General features: G+C 39.8%; 1 protein-coding gene across 1 annotated transcript in view; it reads right to left on the reverse strand.

The window, feature by feature from the left end:
* The window catches only part of Gtf2a1l (general transcription factor IIA subunit 1 like), a 70,660-nt gene that overhangs the window by 30,249 nt on the left and 18,911 nt on the right, over positions 1-21,500 (reverse strand). Inside the window, exons 4-6 of the mRNA XM_008823040.2 lie at positions 13,613-13,668; positions 11,632-11,716; positions 8,452-9,020 (exon numbers count right to left, since the gene is read on the reverse strand). Coding sequence (XP_008821262.1) covers positions 8,452-9,020; positions 11,632-11,716; positions 13,613-13,668 — 710 coding nt within the window. The remainder of the gene's footprint in view (positions 1-8,451; positions 9,021-11,631; positions 11,717-13,612; positions 13,669-21,500) is intronic.

Consider the following 21,500-nt stretch of genomic DNA (forward strand, 5'->3'; position numbering starts at 1 on the left):
AAACTCAATTCTAACCTTGTGCTATAGACAAAAAGCTACCCAGAACAAATCACAGGCCTAAATATAAAATGTTTAGAACATAACAAAAACATTTTCACCTTTGGTTAAATGCATATGAAGCAGAAGTCAAAAGAAAATAAATTAAACTACATAAGAATCACAAACTTCGCTACAAAAGCATGTCCTGAGCCTGAAGGGTGGGAGACAACTGTAAATTCTACACATTGTTGGAGAAATGCAGAAGTCCTTGTTCATTATAGAGGAAGTGCAGCCATTATGGAAATAGGTTTACCATTGCTTTAATTTAATGTATCATATGCCCTAGCATCTCAAGGTGTACACACACACACACGCTACATATAAATGTTTAGGGGCTTTCCTCACAAATTCCCAAAACTAGAAAACAACCCAAATGTAAACTGATACGTCCATCCAATGGAATACACTGCTGCATGCAAAAATATTGGCAGACTCAAGTCCGCAATGCTAAAGCAACATAATGCACAATTGCATTGGATTGACATTCTGCAAAAGATAAATCCGTCCTAAAACAAAACAGATCAGTGAGTAGCTGGCAGGGACTGAGGGTGGAGGAAAGATGCTGCCTGCAAAGACAAATGAGGGACTCTTGGGAGTGATGCAAATGTTATCTGCCTCATGTGGCCCAGGTTTGCATTTCTACCTCTGTTTGCCAAAGTTCATGCTGTATACCTAAAAGTCGTACACCTCAAAAGGTGAACTTTATTATGTATAAATTATACTTCAATAAATCTACTTTTTTTTTTTTTTTTTTTTTTTGGTCTTTTTGATACAGGGTCTCCCTGTAGCCACAGCTGACCTGGATTCACCATGGAAACCAGGCTGGCCTCAAACTCACAGAGATCCGCCTGCCTCTGCCTCCCAAGTGCTGGCACTAAAGGCGTTCACCATCACGCCCGGCTCAATCAGTCTACTTTTAAAGGGTATATCCTGAACATTACTTACTTCTCCGAAAAGAGTAAGCCAGCAAGCCAGGGGCAATATGAGGAGCACCCTGGGAAGAGGGGTGGAGATGCCTGGGAGACGGAGAGGTAGCATGACCATTTTTGGAACTCTGGGAGTGGCCCAGGAAGAGCCACAGCGAGTTTGGAACAGAAAAAGGTTTCGTGGGGCCGCCAAGGCTAAGAGCAGCGGGTATGGACATGCGATTGGGCACTCACAGGCTGTGGGGTGAGACTGCGTGCCTAACGGAGACTGGGCGGGGCTTGAATGACACGTGAGTTATGAAAAGCTGTCTTTTTGTAAGTCATTCCCTCCCCAGCATATAAATCATAGGAAACCCGAGATAAAAATGTGTTATGCAGGTTTATCAGACCCTGATAGAGTGCGGGCAGGTCAAAGAGATCCGGAAGGGGAAATTTAGTACAACAAAGGGTAAATTATTAGGCCAGTCCTAGGCCTCAATCACAGGTAGAATTTAGCTTTTTCATTCAACAGCAACAAGGACTGGAGAGCTCAAATTACGAACACTTTTCAGATAGAGTGAATCAGAGCCCCCACAGCACTTGACTGAATGAGAATAAGTTCACTGAGTAACATTGCAAATTCCAGGTGGCTCGGGATAAGACCAGTTTCTGTTAAGATTCAGATAGCCCTGCCCCCTCACCAACTGGATCCCAAGGACTTCTCATGCTCCTGAGAAAAGGGAACCTAGCTGATAAGCACCTTGGTCTTTGAAGTCAAGAGAAGCAGACTTTTCTTCACTGTTTGGCCAACACAGCAGGCTTCCCCTTTGATCTCCAAAGAGGACAGGTTTTAACAGTCCTGCTCTCCCACTTCCCCCCACCCGACTTTAAAAAAAAATACATCTTCCCGCCTTCTGCAGGAAGCAGAAGCCTCCCTTTTTAAAAGACCCCAGCTCAAGACCCAGGCAGACATTTTCCCTGCCCGGAAGGGAATATGTCCCATGTGTTCCTTTGCTAATACACCCTATTTTGATAGAGTTTTATCTGTGCCTAGGTGCCTCAGCCTCCGTTTGCTCGTTCTCCACCAACTTTTTACCTATCCCTTTCCACACAAGCATGAGGATCTGAGTCCAGATTCCCAGCATCCCTGTAAAAGCAATGTGTTTGCCCCTCAAGTATATAACCCCAGTGCTGAGGGGAGGTAGAAACAGGCAGATTACTGTAGCTCACTCTTCAGCCAGCCCAGCCAGAAAACAAGCTCCAGGTTCAGTGAGAGATTCTGGTTCAAGGTGATAAGGCAAAGAGTGATAGAGCAAGATATCAGGTGCCTTCCCTGGCCTCTGCATGGGTGTGTGCATCATCCATACACACCACACACATACACACACACACACACACACACACACACACACACAAACACACACTCTAGGACTCTTCCAATTGAATCCACATAAAATCTTATCCTTAAACTAGAGAAGCTCTTTTTACTCAGAGATGACCAAGATGGAAAAACCAAATTTATTATCAATAATTTCGAAAGCATTTTTTCATATGCAACTTCTGCCTTCAAAAGGACTTCCAACAAACACTGGACAGCTGACATAATTGCTGATCCAATGTCCTCCTGGTTGCATAACCAAAGTGGCCAATAATGTTCAATGACATTCATAATGGAGGCTGAAGGGCCATGAATAAATAGGAAGAGTCGAATCTTCCACACAGCCAAGCATCCCCCACGAAGACCAAGAAATCCTCCAGAAAAAAAAAAAAGAGGTTTTTCTTCCGTCCCTAAAAGAATAAACATCTCCACAATGCACAATGATTAAACAAGGACATCAAGCACTGTCCTTGGGTAAGTCAGGAAAAAAAAAAAAAATTGCACAAAGAAGAATCTAACACTGCCCACATTTTTGCTAAATGTATTAAAAAGACACTAACTCAAAACTGTGGCTCTAACATATCTTAGTTCTATGTCAGAGACAAGACTTCCTTGAGTTGCTGGTGTGTGTGTGTGTGTGTACATGCTAAGACATGGCTTTGCAATGCAAGCCATGTGCTGAAATAGCTGGCAACACCTTCTCTACTGATGTAGCAGTGTCTTGTCAAGCACCCACGAGCTCCATCAGTGTACAAGGCGCTCCATCAGTGTACACAGTATCAAACTTTATCAAGCACAGAAACCTCATTGTTACAAAGATGTCAGTTTGCAGCTTTCCAAAGAAAAGGGCTCACAGCATAGGAATTGTTTAATGATGTCAATGTGCACATGAAAACTAAAATCAATGCCAGCTGCCCTATGAAGAAACTGGTATTGTTATCTTGTTGAATGCTGAGGGAATGTCACTGCTAACTATTCTATGAATCCTGACTGAATGTGACAAAAGTCAGTAGTTCTGCCAATGACATAATGTGGCAGGGACGTTCTTCAGTTCTATTTCTCTAAAGCAAACCAGCTGTTCAATGGCCAAGGTTTCCCACCTCACCAAGGTGTCTTCATTTGTATGTGGTTTCTGTGGCTGGATAATACAATAAGCAAATAAACGGGATTCCTCAAGACAAAGCCTTGCCAAACCCAGCTTCCAACCATTACAATTTAAGAAAGAACTATTTTCCAATGGCTAGTAAAGGCTGACAGAACTTCAAAACTTCAAGAGTAGATAAATACAAAACATAAGAAGCCTAAATTATAGCACAATCCTCCCCCACCCTAAATAATGTTGTTCATGATGTCAGGGCAAAGCTTCTTCACAGGAATTTAATCCAGATTTCTCATAATATGGTGACAACACCTCTATGAACTGGCTGTGTACAGAAACAAGCATCCCACTGTTCCACTTCCATGTGCCATACTGTTAGAGTCTGTGCCAGTGTGGCAAATGCCTGAGAGAAACAATGTGGAGAAGGAAAGATTTACTTTGGCTCATGGTTTCAGAGGTTTGAGCCCACTGATTTGGGCCTGTGGTAAAGCTGACCATCATGTCAACTGGAGCATGCTGTGGAGCATGCTCACCTCAGCAGTCAGGAAGCAGAGAAAGTGTATGTGCTTCTGGGCTTCCTTCTTCCCCTTTCATTCTATCTGTACACACACACACACACACACACACACACACACACACCACCTCTTGGATGGTTCCATCTACACTGGGGGACGTCTTTCCCCCTTAGTTAACTATCCCTGGAAACAGTCTCATAGACACACCCAGAAATGTTGTTTCTCTGTCCAACTAAGTTGACAATAACCACTACAGAATGCCTTAGCATATTTTGATAAATACAAAAAAAAATGTTAAAAAAACTTTCTTAATTAGACAAGGCATACAGAGGTTTAAAAACTGTTCAGGGCCAGTGAGAGGGCTCAGCAGGTCAAAACCCTTGCTCCGTGCCTAATGACTTAGATCCCTAGAACCCATATTAAGCCAGAAACAGCAGCATGCATCTCTGATCCTAACACTCCTACAACAAAATGGGAGATGGAGACAGGATTATCTGGCAGAGGCTCAGGGGCCCACTAGCCTGGAGTGCACAGCCCTTCCACAGAAGCAAGAGATGCCCTGCCTCAGCAAGGTGAAGGGAGAGAACCGACTACAAAAATTGCCTTCTAACCTCCATTCACCACCACAGTATGCACACCTCTGTGTACACTCACACACACACACACACACACACACACACACACAAATACAAGTCTAAAATATTTTTTTTAACTTTTGCTCAATTTAACTGAATTCAGAATTCAAATAACTGGGTGTAGTGGCTCACCCTACAATCCTAGCACTCAGGAGACTGGCAGGAGGATTGCCATTACTAGAGGCCAGCATGGACTACAGAATGAGGCTATCTCAAAAATTTCTTAACAATTCAAATAACTATATTATGACATCTTATCTTTCACTAGAATGTCATAGATTTGAAAAACTCTTTCTTTAAATTATATATTTTTCCTATCTCTTTATTTCATCTATACATTGATTCTGAGCAGCATATATGGTACTTAATATTGATTACATGATACAGTTACCCTCAGAAACTTAATACTGGTGACTGACCAGACTAGTTAGATCTACATTCCTTGGGATAGACATGAACATTTTTTAATGTCTCTAGTGATTCTAATATTCAGCCAAGATTGAGAACCACTGACCCAAAATAAAACAACAACAACAAAATCTAATCATAGGTCTTGTTCTTTAAAATCTTGTTCTATAATATATATGGGGATAACTCATAGGTATTTATACAACTATAAATTAAATGTTCTTTCAAATGCAAATAGGACATTTAAATGTATTTTTTGACAAACACATGCTTAAGTACTATGACCACACAAAGGAGATAAAAACAATCTAATTGAGAGGAGGTTGGGTTAAAAGGTATTGAAAGTTCCGAATAAAATAACAAATGTGTAGGGAGGAACTGAATGGTCAAGAGAAGACCTAGCACTAAGTAAAGGGGACGACAAGCAAGAACAGGAGCTGGAATGTAGTTCAGTGACTTGCTTAGCACACACAAGGCTGTGGGTTTGGCCCCCAAACCACTGAGGGAAATTTTTTCAAAGGGAAAGCTATGAGGAGCCACTGGGATGGCACAATAGGTAAAGCGCTTGCCACACAAGCTTCACAGCCAGTCCTCAGGGTTCAATCCTCAGAACCTGTGTAAGGTGGAAAGAGAACCAACTCCACCATGGGAACATGATGGCACATGTGGACCCAGTGCCCACATCCCCCCCCCCCACACACACAAATGCATAAATAAATTTAACATGAGAAGGTCTGAAGAAATAACTAAGAAATAACCAACAGAACCACCCATCTTTGGTCTTTCCAATAAAATAGTAGGCAGAAAAGAAGAAGCTGACAGAGAAAACAGAGGCCCATGTATGTCATATGAAGAAGCTGAAGTTTTATCTTTCATAGGTGATAAACAGACAGTAATGCATTAGGCAAGGGAAGGACATAGTCAGGATGCACTTTGAACAAATGTCTGGAAGCCAGGATGCGGAGAAGCAGCAGTTAACACCCACTGTTCATTCGCCAGGACCTCACTACTGAACAATCCACTGTTGTCTCGATTAACCCCACCACCACCACTCTACCCAACTCAGTACACCATAAGCATAGTAGCACTAATTCCAAAGCTTGCTACTGTTTCACAACCCAAGTCCTCTATATATGTCATTTCTGATCATTCTAAGTTTTGAGGTTAGTATTACATCTAGGATACAGGCTATAACTGAATTTCAGAGAGTAACATTCAAAGCAACCCCTAAACAATCCTTGATTAATATCCCTTAACTAATCTATTTTCTCATATCAGAAAAAGAACATGATGACAACTAACAAGAACAGAGCAAGCCCTTGATTCATCAGACCCAAAGTCTGCAAAGTTCATGAAGAATCAGGGAGGAAAATGTCAAAAAGCAGCAAAGGAGGAAAGCAGTTTACACCTTTTACCTCAAAACCAAATACTGTATAATTTTTAGTGTAGCGTACATTTGGTTCCTAAATTTAAAATGGAAAATACTAAAAAGTACTCCAAAAAACTCCACATTGTAATCTTAATTCCTTATAACCAAACTAAATACAAACTTGCTAGAAGGCCTTGAACAAGTGTCACCAAACTTCTGAATAGCAATAGAGCAATAGTTCCTGATAGTCATCAGTAATTTACATTCTCAAAATAGTTTATAACATACTTTGAATAGGGTCTATCACTGTAGCCCTATCCTCCTAATCTGTAAAGTTTAGGGGCAGAGGGTATAGCTAAGCGCTTGCCAAGCACGTATAAGGCTCTGGGTTTGATCTTAGGACCATTAAAGAAAAGGGAGGAAAAGAAGGGGACAGGGGAAGGGAGAAGAGAGAAAAAGGAAGGAGAAAGAAAAGAAAGGGAAGTAAGAGAGGGGAGGGGAGAGGAGGGGAGGGGAGGAGGGAGAGGAAGGAGTGAGGAGGAGGGAGAGGAGGGGACAGGACCAGGAAAGAAGGCAAGAGGAAAGAGGGGAAAGGACTGGAGAGAAGGAAGGAAAAGGAAATTTGAATATTCTGAAGATAAAATGTCAAGGCAGTACCTAACTATCCATTGCTATAGATTGTACAGCTGTTCTAGAGGTTGGATAAACCATCAGCTAGACCATACACCTTCATTTGCTATGACACTAAATTATATAAATAGAATTAGCCATGAGTTTACGATTGTAAAAAGATGCATTTTTTCATTTTTAATATAATAGCTATTAATTCTTTGAGAATTTCATACAAAGTATTTTGATAATATTCACCTCCATTCCTCCCCCCAACTCCTCCCATATTCCCCCTCCACCTCCCCCCACCCTCTTCGAACTTCCCCACCTTGTTTTTTTGTTTTTGTTGTGTTGTGTTGCGTTGCGTTGTGTTTTTTTGTATTGTTGAAACAAGGTCTCCCTGTAGCCCTAGCTGGCCTAGAACTGACTAGGAGCTGACTAGCTGACTTTGATCTCAAAGAGATCCTCCTGCTTCTACCTCGCAAGTGCTGGGATTAAAGGCACGTGGCTTGTTTGTATCTTTTTTTTAAATTAAATAATCCACCAAATCAAATTTTGGTCTTAATTTTTATAGCTCACCAGTCCCAATGAATTCTTTCATCTCTATGAAACTGATACAAACCTGACCTATTTTCAAATGGAAGGTTAATTAGACACTTTGTGGAGAGGGAAGAATTCCAAATTTTATCAAATAAGGACAAACAAAAATACTAGCAAGGTAATTCCTTATGCATGGAAAACTTCAATGAGTGAGTTCAAGAAAATTAGGTAAAACAAGACAAAAATACTTTGGATATCTTCTGTATATAGATTGTTTGATTTATATACAGTATATATGTACAATAAACTATCTCACAATAGTCATCAAATTACTGACATACATTTCTGGGACTAATTTTATCTGCAAACCAAAAATGAATAAGTAATTTTCACAGTGTAAAGGAAAGGCAAAATAAAATTATTTAAGCAAAGTCATTTCTATAATGGAATATTCTGAGTCATCACTTGAAAAAAAAAGCCTAGAAATGCTAAATATAAATACTTTAAGAACAGATAGTTTACAAATTAAGTAACTGATCATTTTACTTAAATCTACATGTCTTAGTTTCATTTCTACTGCTGTGATAAAACTCCATTAATCAAAAGCAGCTTAGGGGAGGGAAGGGTTTATTTGGCTTACAATTCCAGGTCACAGTCTATCACTGAAGGGAAGTCAAGGCTGGAACTTGCACACCCACAGTCAAGAGCAGAGAGAGAATGCCACATGGGTCCTTGCTTGCTGCTCTTTTTAGCTGCTCTCTCTTCTCTTACACTGTTCAGGACCTCCCTGCCTAGGAAATGATCCTACCCACAATGAGCTGAGTCAGTAACAATCAAAGCAATCCCTTACAGACATGTCCACAAGCCAACAAAACATATACAATTCTGATTAATCCTAATCATTGGCTTGGATACTGTCTACTCCCTAATACCAAGAAATGAACACAGAAGTACCTTTGCGGGCACAGGGAGGCTGTTGGGCTCCTCTGTTTTTCTCAGTTGCTTCATGGAATCATATCCGTGCATTCTGTCGTTAAGGTCATGAAGCTGTGTGTCAGGTACAGGGTTGAGAGTCCCCTGAAGGCCCTTGGAGAAGCCGCTGTGCAGATGTTGAGGCACCTTAGCTGAGACAAGCCCTGGCTCCAGGCTCGACTCTGCCAGAGAGACTTGATGAGGAAATCCCACACCCGGGAGACTGATGTACTGTGAGCTCTCCTGCTGCCTCAGCAAAGCCTCAGACATGGTTTTATGTTCATTTCCAGAAAGGACACATCTGTCACTGGTGGCATTTTCTAAATGTTTCCTGTCCATTGGCACGGAATGCAGAATGGTGGGCTGTTGCAGCACACTTCCCATTCTGTGCGATTTTTCAGGAGCTGCCTGAAGAGAACATGGGTGCAATGGAGGAACAGCGGTCTGTATTACTGCAGGTTGCCCGAGCTGCTGAAAGACCTGCTGAAGAATATCTGTCCTTCCAGAAGTTTGTGTCACCATAATTGGTACATTGACTTTATAAAGGTGTCCTTAAAAAGGGGAGAAAACAAAATTGTAAGTATAACAGAATTCTTTTTATAGTGGTGGAGGGTGGTATAGGTGTGTGGTGTGTGCAGGTGTGCCCACAGAAGACATCAGTGTTCTGCTCTATCACTCTTCCTTATTTGCTTGAGACAGAGCTTCTTACTGAACCTAGAGCTAGGCTAACAACCAACAAGCCCCAATGATCCTCCTCTCTTTGTCCCCTACAGCCCTGAGGTTACAGGTACTCACGGCTGGCTATTCCTGGCTTTTTTCATGGGTAATGGAGATTTGAACTCGGGTCCTAATATTTGCACAGCAAGCACCTCTTACCTGCTGAGTCATCTCCCTGGTCAAATAGAATTCTAATTTTCTTTTTTTTAATTTTTTAAATATTTTATTATTTTTATTTTATGTGTATGAGTATATTGTCTGCATGTATATAATTGCACCTATGTCATGTAATGCCCACAGAGGTCAGAAGAGGGTGTTGGATTCCCCTGGAACTGGAATTACAGGCAATTGTTAGCTGTCATGTGGACACTGGGAATTGAGCCTGAATCCTCTATAAGAACAAGTGCTCTTAACCTCTGAGCCATCTCTCTAGCACCCTTTTTAAAATCTTAAAGTTTCTTTTTGAGTGTTTTACCTGCATGTATCTAACTGCACCCATGTCATGCAATGCCTGTGAAGGCCAAAAGAGGGCATTGGATCCTTTGGAACTGGAGTTATGGACAGTTGTTAGTCACCATGTGGGTGCTGGAAACCAAACCTGGGGTCCTCTGCAAGAGCAGCCATTACTCTTAACCACTGATCCATCTCCCCAACCCTGAATTCTAATTTTCTTTAAAAAAAAACAAAACTCACTCACAACAGGCTGGGAAGAAATGTATCATACATTCAGAGGTTATTGCTAAGAATTCTATTGACTTTTTTTTCCCACAATAAACATTATTAAAATTATATTTGTTTTGCTTTAATTCTAGCCTCATTCTATTATTTTTAAATTGATATATTTTGAGATATATACAGGCCACCAATATTTAATCCATGAGCTTCTTCTATTATTTGAAAAATGAATATTTTATCAGCTCACAATGGAATTTTAACAAGCATAGTCATGTAAAACATATTTCATATATTTAAGATATGCATTACACATAAAGCATCCAAAAAGAAGGGTTTAATCATTTAAACCTCTTCTCTTTCCTTTAAAACAAATTCTTAAAAAGAATTTAAAAGAATTTTTTTTTTTTTTTGGTCTTTTTGACCTCAGCTTTCCTGGAACTCACTATGTAGACCAGGCTGGCCTTGAACTCACAGAGATCCACCTGCCTCTGCCTCCCAAGTGCTGGGATTAAAGGCATGCGCCACCACGCCCGGCTAAGAATTTATTTTTTAGCATTGAGTTAGGTACTTTACTTAAATATTACATTAACCCAATGAATAAGTCTGCACACTTTTCAAATCAGGAGACAGTGCTGTAAAGCAGGGGCTGGTTTGAATTTTAAAAGTTCCCCCATAGGCTCAAACATTTGAACCCTTGTTATATGGACCCCAGCTGGTGGGGCTGTTTGGGGAAAGTCATGGAATCTTCCACATGGCTATTGCTGGAAGAAGCACATCACTGGGGATAAGCTTTCACAGTTCAGAGCCTTGCCCACTTGGAGTTTGTCCTCTCTGTGTCCTGTGCCTGCTGGAAGATGGAAGCACTCACTTTTCTGTGGCCTCCTGCCATGCTTCCCACCATGATGTACTCTTATACACTGGGTAATCCCACACTTTTCCCTCTATAAGTTGCACTAGTCATGGTGTTTTATCACAACAACAGAAGAGTAATATACCTCCTATCTGTTGGACACCCTTTCCATTAGGCTATGCAATTTGGAGTAAGAAAGGAGGCAGAGTTGATCAAACTTGATCAGCACTACAAAATCAGATATGCTCTTTCACCTTGTATTTGCTAAACTTGAAATACCTGGGCCAGCAAGTTGGCTCAGAGGGTAAAAGTCCCGGGACCCACATAGAGAACCAACCCCAAAAGCTGTCCTCTGACCTCCACAAGCACAATGTGTACACACCCACCCACCCGCATACACACACACACACACACACACACACACACACACACACACACAAATTAATAAATAATAGAATGAAATTAAAGTGTTTAAAAAATAAAACTAGCCGGGCATGGTGGCGCACGCCTTTAATCCCAGCACTTGGGAGGCGGAGGCAGGAGGATCTCTGTGAGTTCAAGGCCAGCCTGGTCTACATAGTGCGTTCCAGGACAGTTGGAGCTACAGGGAGACCCTGTCTCAAAAAGACCAAAAAATAAAAATAAAAAAATAAAACTTAATTTGAGTTGCAGAAAATATATACTAAGTATCTTATATAACACTGGGAAAAGAGCTATAACAATAATAACTGCTTTACCAAAGGTTCCTAAACTATACAGTTTATTAAGAACCATGAAACCTTCCTGGAGAAGTAGGAGGAAGGTCACATGGTGTACATGTATGGTATTCTCAAAGAAGAAATAAGCTTCTTAATCATGAAACAATGCCCAGACGTTACTACCAATGCTAAAAATCAAATGTTCTTAGAAGAGAGTCTCACCAGATGCAGTCTGCAGGGCCACACCTGCTGGTGCATGGATCGGATAGCCAGGAAAAGCAAAGTTTGCGCTGCAGTTGGAAAGACTCTAGATATAAGGCATTTTTATTAGAAAGTTATTAAAGGACCTTAATTATATCTTTTTTCAATGATCACATAGGGAGTTTAAAAAATCTCATTCTAGAGGAGAAGACAATAACTTGACTACACTTAACATTCAAGACTGCGTTCTTTGAATAAAATGACATTTTAACATTTTATTTAAATCATTCCATTAAGGATCAAGAGGAATTCTACATTGCAGTAATTAGCAGTGAATCCAGTAAATCTTAATGAACAGAATGAGTACCATCCCATGAAACTTGCGCACACACAGCTTTGTCTGGACTATTGATTCTCAAGGGATCAAATGTTAGAACCATAACTGTTCAAAAGATCCTTCCAGATTCTAAGTTGATCTTTAATGGTATTTTCAAATACATATAGTAGCACATATGATAGCATATTTATAATGTGAGATTTTTATTTTGGTGTAATTAAGCTCAAGGTTTTAAAAAAGACAAAAACAAGACAAAGAAACATTTTTGTCAATCAGATCTATAGAACTTTAAGTGATAAGTGTGAACTGAAGTTCCTAAAAAAGGCTGCACGTCTGTCAGAAACTCTGCAGACTGACTGGTTAGAACTGCATGACTATGTAGAGCTGGAGTGTTGCAGATTGATAGCTGTCCATTTAATAGCCATTTATCACCCACCTATGAATCTGATCTAACAGCCCTTTGACTACCAGGTAAAACCTTTGAAATTGATTAACTTAGGAGACCACTAACTTCCCCAACCCAAAAAAGCTAAGCATGTCATCTAGTGACACCAAAAACTACAGCAAAGATTTCTAATTTTGCTGTGACCTGCCTATCTGATGTCCTCACATGTTTGATAAATGCATTGACTCACGATTGTCTTCTGTTATGTGACTGTAAAAGATCATGTAACCATCTCTGCGGTGGAGCAGCACACCATTCAGGCCAACCTGAACCTGTGCTCCTGGGCCACAGTCATTCATATTTGGCTCAAAATAAACTACCCCCACTTTGAAACAAGAGCTATGTTTTGCTTTGGCATAAGTAGCACCCAATGGTGGAGAAGGTGTGATAAAAACTGGTTTTCTCAAACTACTCTTTTTATGGGCACACACTGGTACAACCCTTTGGAAGGACAAGTTTGATAACACCAAAATTAAATACATGCATCACCTTTGACTCGGAAATTCAACTTCTAGGAATTTACCTATCACACAGTAATAGACATGTACAAATATAAGCAATAGAATTCTATATTAGAAAAAAATGAAAATAATTTCAATGTCTACCAATATAAGGTTGGTTAATGAAACTGTAGTATTTTCTACTATGGTGAATGTTTATTGATTGGCATTGAAAGAAGTTCATCTATATGAGTAAAAGAGTAGGCAGAAGAAAGGAAACAAGGAAGGATGGAGGGAAGAAAATTATAAAAATAGTAAAGAAAGACATTCTGCTTTCACCCTGAAAAGTAATACAATATTCATGAAAGAAGTCTGGTGAATATACAATTAAACAGTCATCTTTGAGGAATATGAGCCCAGGGCTCCTTCACATTTTACTTTATAAATTTGTTTTTGCTTTTTAGAGAATAGTGTTTATTTAATCATGGAAAAAGATATTTCCATGAATCTCATGAAAAGCAGTGCCATTCTTCCCAAATACCTGATGAGAGGCAGAGTTTTTGTTCATTCTTAATGAAGAAGGCAAATGACTGACCCACTAAGACTTCTACCCCAGGAAGGCAGTTCTTGGGCTAAAACAGCATCAAACAGTGGCTCCTACAACATCAGGAGCAGGACAGAGAAAGGGTGAAATGTGCTGTTCTTCCTTAGCTGGGAAACTACTCAGTTTTCTGTTGTTAACATTCTGCCACCTTCAGTAAAAAAGAATGAGCAACATACCAATTCTTCTGAGGGAAAACTTGGAAGAGTTCGACCAGCAGGAATAACTAGTGATGCTGCACAGAAATCAAAGTAATTATTATACACTCAGTAGTCTTTACCACCTTAAATAAAATCATTAGATGTATTTTTTTTTCATTTTCAATCACTAACATGTTAGACCATGGTAAATTCTAAACTTACTAATTTCACCTGAAGAAAAAGGTATTTAATTATATTCTTTCCTGGCAACTTTGAATAAAGACACCATAACTAAATTATTCTACATATCAAAGCAAAATAGCTCATTAAAATCCAGCAGACTATAGTTTAGAAATCTATAACAAAAGATGTAGCTTATCTTTAGTAAGTCAATGTAGCACTAAATCTCCATGACAACCTTTCAGTGGGGAGAAAAAAGTATTATTTGTTAAAGTAGAACATTTCTAAGAGACGATACTATTGATAAAAAAAAATACACAATCCAAGACAAATGTATTCTAAATTTTATAGATTCAAAATAAATTTCAATTCATTTATTTCACAAAAAGTTACTTACAATACTTTGGTCAAGTAAGCAAGCACAGCAACTGAGTTTTAGGGGGGAAAAAATGAACTAAAAAACTTGGAAGAGAAACAGATATGATTGCTAAGAAAAACATAAAAAAACAAATTCTCAAAATTCCAGGTCAGCCTGCATTAAAACTTCAGTTCTACATACTTTCCCTCCATCCTGAGACAACTGCTAACCATCTCTTCATCTGCAATGCATCTACAAGGCTGGATCTATCATTAAAAATAAGTATAAAAGCCAAATAACTATAATAGAAGGATCTCTCATGATCAGTGTAACCAAGGTCATTTCATCTAGCTGAACAAGACTGTCAGAATGTCATTTTGCCAAGATTTCCAAGTAAGATGGCAGGCTAGATGCTGCCTTCATGTGACCTAGTGAAGGAGAGTCAGAATAAGAAAAAAATATGCCCTATTACACAGGGAGAAAAGACAACAAGCTTCAGAAATCCACAAAGAAAGTGAAAGGATACCTGAAAGGTGCAGAGATGATGGGCAGCACCCTGATTAGCCAGCCCCCTTCAGTCACACAGCCATAGCCAGGGGAGGAAAGCAGAGGCAACTCCAAAAGGTAAGCCTGGCAAGAGCCAGACATTTCTACCCTCAGGACAAGCTCACAGCTTGTCTTTAGTAAGCTCCAAGTCTCATCTCAGGTTTTGGTGAGACTGATTGCCCTAGTAGAGAAAAACCCCACTGAGTCATTCTACATGACTCAGAGGACAGCAGCCAGGTGTCATTTTGGAGGGGAAAGAGGACTACTCATCTGCAGGGAAACAGTATTTGCCAGATATGATAGAGCCCTTGCACACACAAATTCACAGCTGCTGGGGCCAAATGCACAAGACCTGCACAAGATCAAGCCAGCCAAAATACCAGCATGGATTGGGTGGGGGGGCACTCAGGAAGTCTGATGACTGCTTAGGGAGCAAGAATCAATTTTCTTCAGGGATACATGCCCTGAGAGGCTCCACATGTTCCAATAGACAGTCCTACATCTGTGCACATACAAGCAACACTAAGTGGACTCAGTGCATTCAAAAAACAAAACAGAAACTGAGGCACCCTGGGAGACTGAGAACAGGGAAGGCCACAAGGTAAGGAGGCTGGGTTCGGCCTACCACAACTCCAAAGTGAGGAAGGCCATGGGAGGCAGCTGTGGAGAACAAGAGAACCAAATGCTGTCAAGCTGAAGAGTATGGGCAGCAGGAGGCTCAGCCCAGGCAGGGAAGTGTGTAGAGAAAAGAGCCTCACTGTGGGTGGCCAGGAGCAGATCTCACCAACTTGGAATAACCCTGGAGTCTGAGAGCTGTGGGGCAGGTGATCATGCCTCTGGAACCACCTGTCTGCCATTCACTGCTATAGAGCCAGAGAACTCTGATGCTTCAGTGTCTATCTGATACACAACTGACATCCCTCCAGCAGGATAATTAATACTCTGGAGGTCTCCAGTACAAGGCAGTTTCTCTGCCTGTGCAGCTCTTATTGCTGTGGTTGCTTCCCACACTTCAGTGCACTTGGATCATCCCCAAACTTGAACATTCCTCACCCCAGAGGATACCATCTGGGGCTTTCCTAAGAAGGTGAAAGAACCCCTCAACCCACAGAACCCAAAGCTGGGTATAGCCAGCAGAGAACGTTGGTACACACAAAAAGAAGCTACCAAAAGGATGAGGATTCTGACAGACTTCAGACACATCCAGTACAGACTCAGCAGCAGAGTACAAGTTTGACTGATCTCCCCTCCAGTCTGAACATGAAACTAACAGCTTCACATTTTTGAGGGCCCAAAAATAAGCCACATCACCACTTCATCTAGATTTTATCTTTTGTTTTTTGACCCTTACAAGTTCCTATTTTTCAATACGCTTTTGACAACATTTTCATTTGGTTGTATTTTCGTTTTTATATTTATAGTCCTATTCCCTTCATACGCTCATCTGATCTCACACATATTTTCCCGTTATCGGACAAGCGTTTCCTTGGTTCCCCTTTTCTTTCTTGTCCCATGTGTTTCCTCCTTTGCATCCTCTGTCTTCAGTGGTGTTTTGACTTTACCTTACTGTCTCTTTAATACTCTTGTTTTCGGTTCTTATGCCTCTCCTAATGTGTGTCTACTTTCAGTTTTGAACTTTTCCATATTGTTAACTCTTTTGCCAGATGAAGATTTCAGAAGTTTGCTATTAAAAATGACCAATGACCTAAAAGAAGATGCAAACAAGCAAGGGGAATTCAATCCAGAACCTGTCAATTAAAGTCAACAACATAAAGGAAAAAAATCAGCAAAATGGATGAGAAAATCAGCAGCATGGATTTTAAAATTTCAGCAACAGACAAAAAATCCAACAAGGACATTGAGATTTTTGAAGAAAAAAAAAAGTAAAGAAGCAAAGAAACATAGTAAATGAAAAACTCAATGAACTGAATAAAAAGCAGAGTGGAAAACATCACCAATAGACTTATAACCAAGCAGAAGAAAGAATATCACAATGGACACAAAGCCAATGGATACCACATTCAAATATCAATAATGAAAAATAAGTATGACCACAATGTCCAAGAACTCTGAGATATGATCAAGAGACAAACCCGGGAATCCATGTGATGGAAGGAGTTGAGATAAACACTAAAAGCATAGAGAGAATCTAATCAATGAAATTATACCAGAAATTCTCCCAAAATCTAAAGAAAGAAATGGACACATAAACTGAGATATGACCAGAGGAACATCTCCCACAACTATAGTCAATATGTCATAATACAAAGCAAAAATACAATATTGAAAGTTAACGGGGAAAAGCCCGCTCTCTTACAAAGAAAAACACACCATCGGTAACATCAGAGAGCTCATGAGCAACCCTAAAAGTCAGGATCATTTGGAATGATAAGTAAAATAATTGCCAGTTAGGTGCTTTATCCACCAACACCATCTTTTTAAAATGATGCTGAAATAGGGACATTTCAAGCTAAGCAGAAACTAAGGAAGTTCACAACCACCTAGCCAGCACTGCAGAAGACACTTAAAGAAATACTATGCACAGAGGAAGTAGAAAGTCCCAGTCATGAAAGCAAAGAATAATGTCAAGAGAAAAAAAGATGATCAAAGTTTGAAAAGGAAAGGACCTATCATGTCCAGCACAGCAATCCAGCAAATGCCTAACACAAAAAGAACAAATAATAATCTAACTAACCAGAAAAACAACAAAAAATTGCAAAAATTGGTAAACATCAATAGTAAACTAAATGTAAATAAAGAGACACAGACTAGCTGTCTGGGTTTAAAAAGTAGATCCAGGGGCTGGAGAAAGGGCTCAGTAGTTGTTAAGAACACACATTGCTATTGCAAAAGACCCAAGATCAATTCCCCAAACCCATATCAGACAACTCTCAACCACCTGTAACTCCAGCTCCAGGGGATCCAACAACTCTTTCTGGCCTCTGCAAGTACTTGCACTGATGATGTACATCTAACCCCCCCCACACACACACACTAAACATTAAATAAATATATTTTAAACTGCATATAATAATTTTCTGTTATCTCCTGGTGAAGACACCCACAGACTGAGAGTCAAAGGATGGAAGACAACCTGTCAAGTAAATGAAAAGCAAAGCAAGTGGCACAGCTGTTCTGACATCTGACAAAGTAGACTTTAACCAAAATTAATCAGGAGAGATTAAAAGGCTACTACATATTAACAGAGGAAACATTTCAACAAAAAATTATATGAATGTGTAAGGGCAGGAGAGATGTCTCTGCAGTTAAGAGCACTGGCTGCTCTTCCAGAGGCCCCAGATTCAATTCCCAGCACCCGCATGACAGCTAAATAACCATCTGTAACTCCAGTTCTAGGGGATCTGACACCCTCTTCTGGCCTCCAAAGGCTTGTACAACATGGGTGCATTTACATACATGTAGGCAACACACACACCACACACATAAAATAAAAATCATAAAATATTGTTTAAAAAGATAAAAACTGCAATATGCATATTCACCAAATGTTGAGGATTCCAACTGCATAAAACAAATACTAATGGACATAAAAGGTCAGCTAGGTCTTGTAACAATAACAGTGAGTGATTTCAAAAACCCCTCTCTCATCTTCAGATAGGTCATCCAAACTCAAATTCAAAGAAAATCCAGAGTTACACTATACTACAGGTCAAATGGTCTTAACAGATACATACACACACACACACACACACACACACACACACACACACACATAATATTATCTCCAATAGACACTAAATACATATTTTTCTCAGCTGACCATGTACCCTCCCCTAAAACAGACTACATCTAGGCCACAAATTGAATCTTATGAAATACAAAAGAAACAAAATAATTTCTTGTATCAACCAAATCATAGCAGAATAAAACAAAACAAAACAAACAAACAAAAAACAACAACAAAAGAAAGTATTCAAATACACAGACACTAAACAAGACACTTGAATGACCAATGAGTCATTGAAAAAAATCAGAGAGGAAAGCTTTAAATCCCTGGAATCAAATCAAAATGAAAGCAACTTACCAGACCTCTGGGAGGAGACAAGGTGTTCTGAGGGGAACGTTTATAACACCAAAAAGATTTCAAACTCAAAAGCAGTAGATGGCAAGAAATAATAAAGGTCAGGACAGCAGTTAATGCAATGATGACTAAGAGAACAATATATCAGATCAAACAGAGTTGGTTGCTTGAAAAAAAACAGTAAGAATGACAAGTACTCAGCCAAGCTAACCTAAAGAAAGAAAAGACCCAAATTCATAAAATTAAAGACAAAAGGATGAAGGTTAATATGGAAATTCAGAGTCATAAGAGACTAATTTGAAAAAGTATGTTCAAAAAGACTAGAAAATCTAGAAGAAATTAATAAATTCCTAGCCATATATGACCTGCCAAATTAAATCAAAAAGATATTAACAATGTAAATAGATCCATAATCAATGAAATTGAAGGAATAAGAGCTCTCCCAACAGTAAGAAGCCCAAGACCACAGGGATTCACTGCCAAATTCAACCAAACCTTTAAAGAAGAGCTAATACCAATTTTTCTCAAACTGTTCTATAAAATGTAAAGGGAAAGAACACTACCAAACTCATTCTATAAAGCCACCATTACCCTGATACCAAAACTGGATAAAGACACAACAAAAAAGGAAACTACAGACCAATTTCCCTGATGAATATAGACATGAAAAATTCTCAACGTAATTCTTGCAAACCAAATTCAGGAATACAGTAAGATCATATGCTGCAATCAAGCTGTCATTCTAGGGATGCAAGGATGCGTGCACATATACAAATTAGTAAATGGAACAGAGCACATAGACAGACCTGGGGACAGAAAGCCCATGGTCATCTCAATTGACACAAAAAAAGGCCTTCCATAAACTTCAATATCACTCCATAACAAAAGCCCTGAAGAAAGTAGGAACAGAAGAGCATGCCTCAACATGAAGGCTCCATGGGGAAACTTACGGCCAAGACTATGTCAAAGAGGCAAAGACTCAAGACACTTCCTCTAAAATCTGGAACAAGACAAGGGTAGCTACTCTCTCCATCTTTACTCAATATAATGATCAAAGTACCTAGAGCTAAGATCAAGAAAACACATGAGGGGCTGGAGAAGTGGCTCAGCAGTTAAGAGGCTGGCTGCTCTTGCAGAGGACCCAGGTTCAGTTCCCAGCACCCACAAGGTGGCTAACAACCACCTGTAACTGCGGTTCTAGGGGATCCGACACCCTCTTCTGACCTCTGTGGCATTGCATGACATGGATGTACTTACATAAATGTAGGCAATACACTCATATACATAAAAGATTTTTTTTAAAAAAGAAAACAAATGACAACAAATGCTGACAAGAATGTGAGAGCAACCCTTACTCCCCTTAATCACTCTGGTGGGAGCGTAAACTCACAGCCATTATGGAAATCAGTATGGAGGTTTCTCAAAGATTAAAACTACAACTACCGCATGACCCAGCTATACCATTCCTGGGTATATCCAAAGGACTTTATAGTCTACCACAGAGATATCTGCACATCTGTGTTTACTGCTGAGTTATTCACAATATCAAGGATATAGAACCATCAACAGATGAATGGATAATGAAAATGTGGTATATATGCACAATGGAATTTTACTCAGCTGTAACATTTTAATTTCCAGGAAAATGGGTGAATCTAAAGAATATATTAAGAGAGGTGACACAGATTTCAGAAAGACAAAAATCTCGTGTTCTCTCTCCTGTGCAGATCATAACTTCTAATGTTTTGTACAAGAGGAGAAAGGAGGACAGGGAGGAAAATGGGATAAGAGAAGTAGCACAGACAAAGTTTTAAAAAAAAATGAAATAATGAAACTTGGCATAATAATAAAGAATCAAAATAAATCGTCAATAAATAGGCTAAGAAACTGACTAGACCATTCTCAAAAAATGAACTACAAATGGCCAATAAGTACCTGAAAAGTGTTCAGCATTTTTAGCCATTGGGGAAATGCACATTAAAACTGCTTTGAGACTTCATCTCACCCCAGTCAGAATGACTATCATGAAGAAAGCAAACACAACAGGCCTGGGAATGTAACGCAGTTGGTAGAGTGCCTGCCTAGCATTCTGGAAACCCTAGGTTCAATCCCTAGCACAACCCAAAACTGGGCTTGATGTTGCTGTCTGAATCCCTGCAGGTGGACAAGAAATTCAAGGTCATTCCTGTATAGTGTGTTTAAGGCTAGCCTGGGATTCATGAGACAGAGGGAGGGAAGGAGAAGGAGGGAAAGAGGAAGGAAACAATGACAACAAATACTGACAATGATGGAGAGACCAGCATCCTTATACTCTGCTGGTGAGAATGTAAACTGATACAGCCAATATGGAAATTAGTCTGGAGGTTTCCAGCTACATGGCTCATAGATATGCACCAAAGGACTCTAGTCAACATACCACAGAGATACTTGCACATCATGTGTATTGATGCACTATTCACAATAGCCAGGAAATGGAACCAGCCAAGATACCCATCAGCGATACACAGATAAAGAAAATGTGGGATGTATACACAATGGAGTTTGAAAAAAAAATTTAAATGATGACATCCACAAGAAATGATCACAACTGAAAATCCTTATGCTAAGCAAAATGACAGACTAGAAAAGACAAATAGCACATGTTTTCTCTGAAGCAGAACCTGGATTTAAAATGTGTGTCTGTGTGTCTGTGTCTGTGTGTGTGTGTGTGTGTGTCTGTGTGTGTGTCTGTGTGTGTGTCTGTGTGTGTCTGTGTGTCTGTGTGTGTGTCTGTGTGTGTGTCTGTGTGTGTGTCTGTGTCT

This window comes from Nannospalax galili, unplaced genomic scaffold (genome assembly GCF_000622305.1).
Source record: "Nannospalax galili isolate Female #2095 unplaced genomic scaffold, S.galili_v1.0 scaffold286, whole genome shotgun sequence".
NCBI classification, from domain to species: Eukaryota; Metazoa; Chordata; class Mammalia; order Rodentia; family Spalacidae; genus Nannospalax; species Nannospalax galili.